The following is a 1,623-nucleotide window of genomic DNA, read 5'->3' as shown; positions in this document are numbered from 1 at the left end:
CTCGCTTCGACCCGAACTCGCACTGAGTCGGCCACTTGGTCTGTCCCGAACCATTCCCACTTCGAGATCCCTCAGGTTCATGAGATTCCGTAACTCGGAAGCATGTGTGGTATGGCGGTTGCCGGTCGATGCTGCCAATGTGGACCCAGTAAATGGCCAACGACACCGAAGAATCTAAGATCTTCAGGCTACATCAGGGCTATCATGATTGCATTGCTAACCTCAGCGAAGTAGGGTCTAGCTGCCTCAGCCCGTCGCAACTCGAGTTCATTCTCATACTCCTCAAGCAAGGACTAGGGAGATACCATGCTGTGTCTTGCCTGTCGGTGAGCAAGTACCCACCTCAACACGTAGACGACTTTGCTGAGCCTCTCTGAGTTGAGATACTAGTCTATCGACGACTTGTGATACTCTACTGCTAACCATCATGCCTTCCTCCGATGGTGAGGGGCTTTCATCAGCCTCTGCTGTATCTAGAGGCTTCTGCATGTATCGTATTGTGTCAGCCCTTAGCAACACACCTATCCGCTCAGGCTCATCGTTCATGTTGTATATGCTGGCGTTGGTTAATCGAGTATGATTGGGGTGATCATCCGAGGATGAGCGGTGTTTAGGGATAAGCTCCTCATCCTCCGTGTACCTACCATATATCTCATATAGCTTCTGCTAACACAACGGTGTCTAACCAGGCCATCTCAGGATCAGGGCTACTGGGCTCCGAAGTATAGGTTGAGGATACTCCTCTAGGGTTGGTGAAAGATGCCTGAACACGACCCAACAGCTCGGGAGAATATGGTCACCATACCTGTTGTGGTGGGCCTGGGAGTGTGGAGTAGGCCGAGCTACTCTGTATGGCTCTTTCGAGGACTGCTAATATATTTTTGTAGCATCGTCTCTGATCGGCCAGTATTGTGTCTAAGGTATGCATCTTGGAAGCCTCTTCTTCCTTGACTGTAGCAGCAGCAGCCCTGAGGGGACATATACTATTCATCTTAGAGCAGTGACAAGAGTGGTGGGTTGGGTTACCGTAATGTATGGAGTTCATCTGTCGTTGCGTCATACTGTGTCTGAAGGTCTGTGAGCGCCTCTTCGAGCTTGACGATGCTTGCCTGCATCTGAGCCTTCTCCGAGGCATGCTGAATACAGACCTCCAATAACACAGTGACACTGCCATGCTACTTCCATCACCGTAGCTTCTAATGCCAGTCGTAGCTTATCCAACTCATCATTCTTAGCGAGGTCTATCTTCTTCCCCCTAGCCTTCAATACCGCAATCTCCCTTTCCATATGCGATCTGAACCATACAGCAGCATCAGCAGCTTGTCCGGTAGTCAGTTCCCCGATGGCTTGCTTTAGATCAGCTATCTCGGCCTCCTTCCCATCCAGAGAGGCTCTGAGATCCTCCACAGATTGAGTAGACTCCTTGAGCTTCGCCTCAGCATCAGCAAGGGCCTACACGATCCTAGATGGAGTACCATGCTCTTCCCCTCCATCACCATCCGTTGTTCTTCAGCCCTCCCACGGAGGTCCTCAGTTTCTTCGAGCTGTTTACCGTACTCACTCTTGGCTTGTTGATACATCACGCGTAACTCCTGAGCCCAAAGAGGTGTAAGAGAGTAGCCA

At 50.8% G+C, this 1,623-nt stretch overlaps 1 protein-coding gene across 1 annotated transcript; it reads right to left on the bottom strand.

The window, feature by feature from the left end:
- Pmar_PMAR029672 (hypothetical protein) lies at positions 1-1,452 on the bottom strand (the record flags this gene model as incomplete). The annotated part of the gene is made up of 8 exons (XM_002781189.1): positions 1-174; positions 222-293; positions 343-473; positions 522-640; positions 687-763; positions 806-968; positions 1,027-1,136; positions 1,189-1,452. Coding segments are annotated over 8 exons (1,110 nt in total), but the record flags the coding sequence as incomplete, so codon positions are not given.
- Between the last annotated feature and the right edge of the window lie 171 nt (positions 1,453-1,623).

This window comes from Perkinsus marinus (genome assembly GCF_000006405.1).
Source record: "Perkinsus marinus ATCC 50983 genomic scaffold scf_1104296943476, whole genome shotgun sequence".
Classification (NCBI taxonomy): Eukaryota; Perkinsozoa; order Perkinsida; family Perkinsidae; genus Perkinsus; species Perkinsus marinus.
The sequence above is the reverse complement of the archived record's forward strand: the minus strand, read 5'-3'. Positions and strand labels throughout refer to the sequence as shown.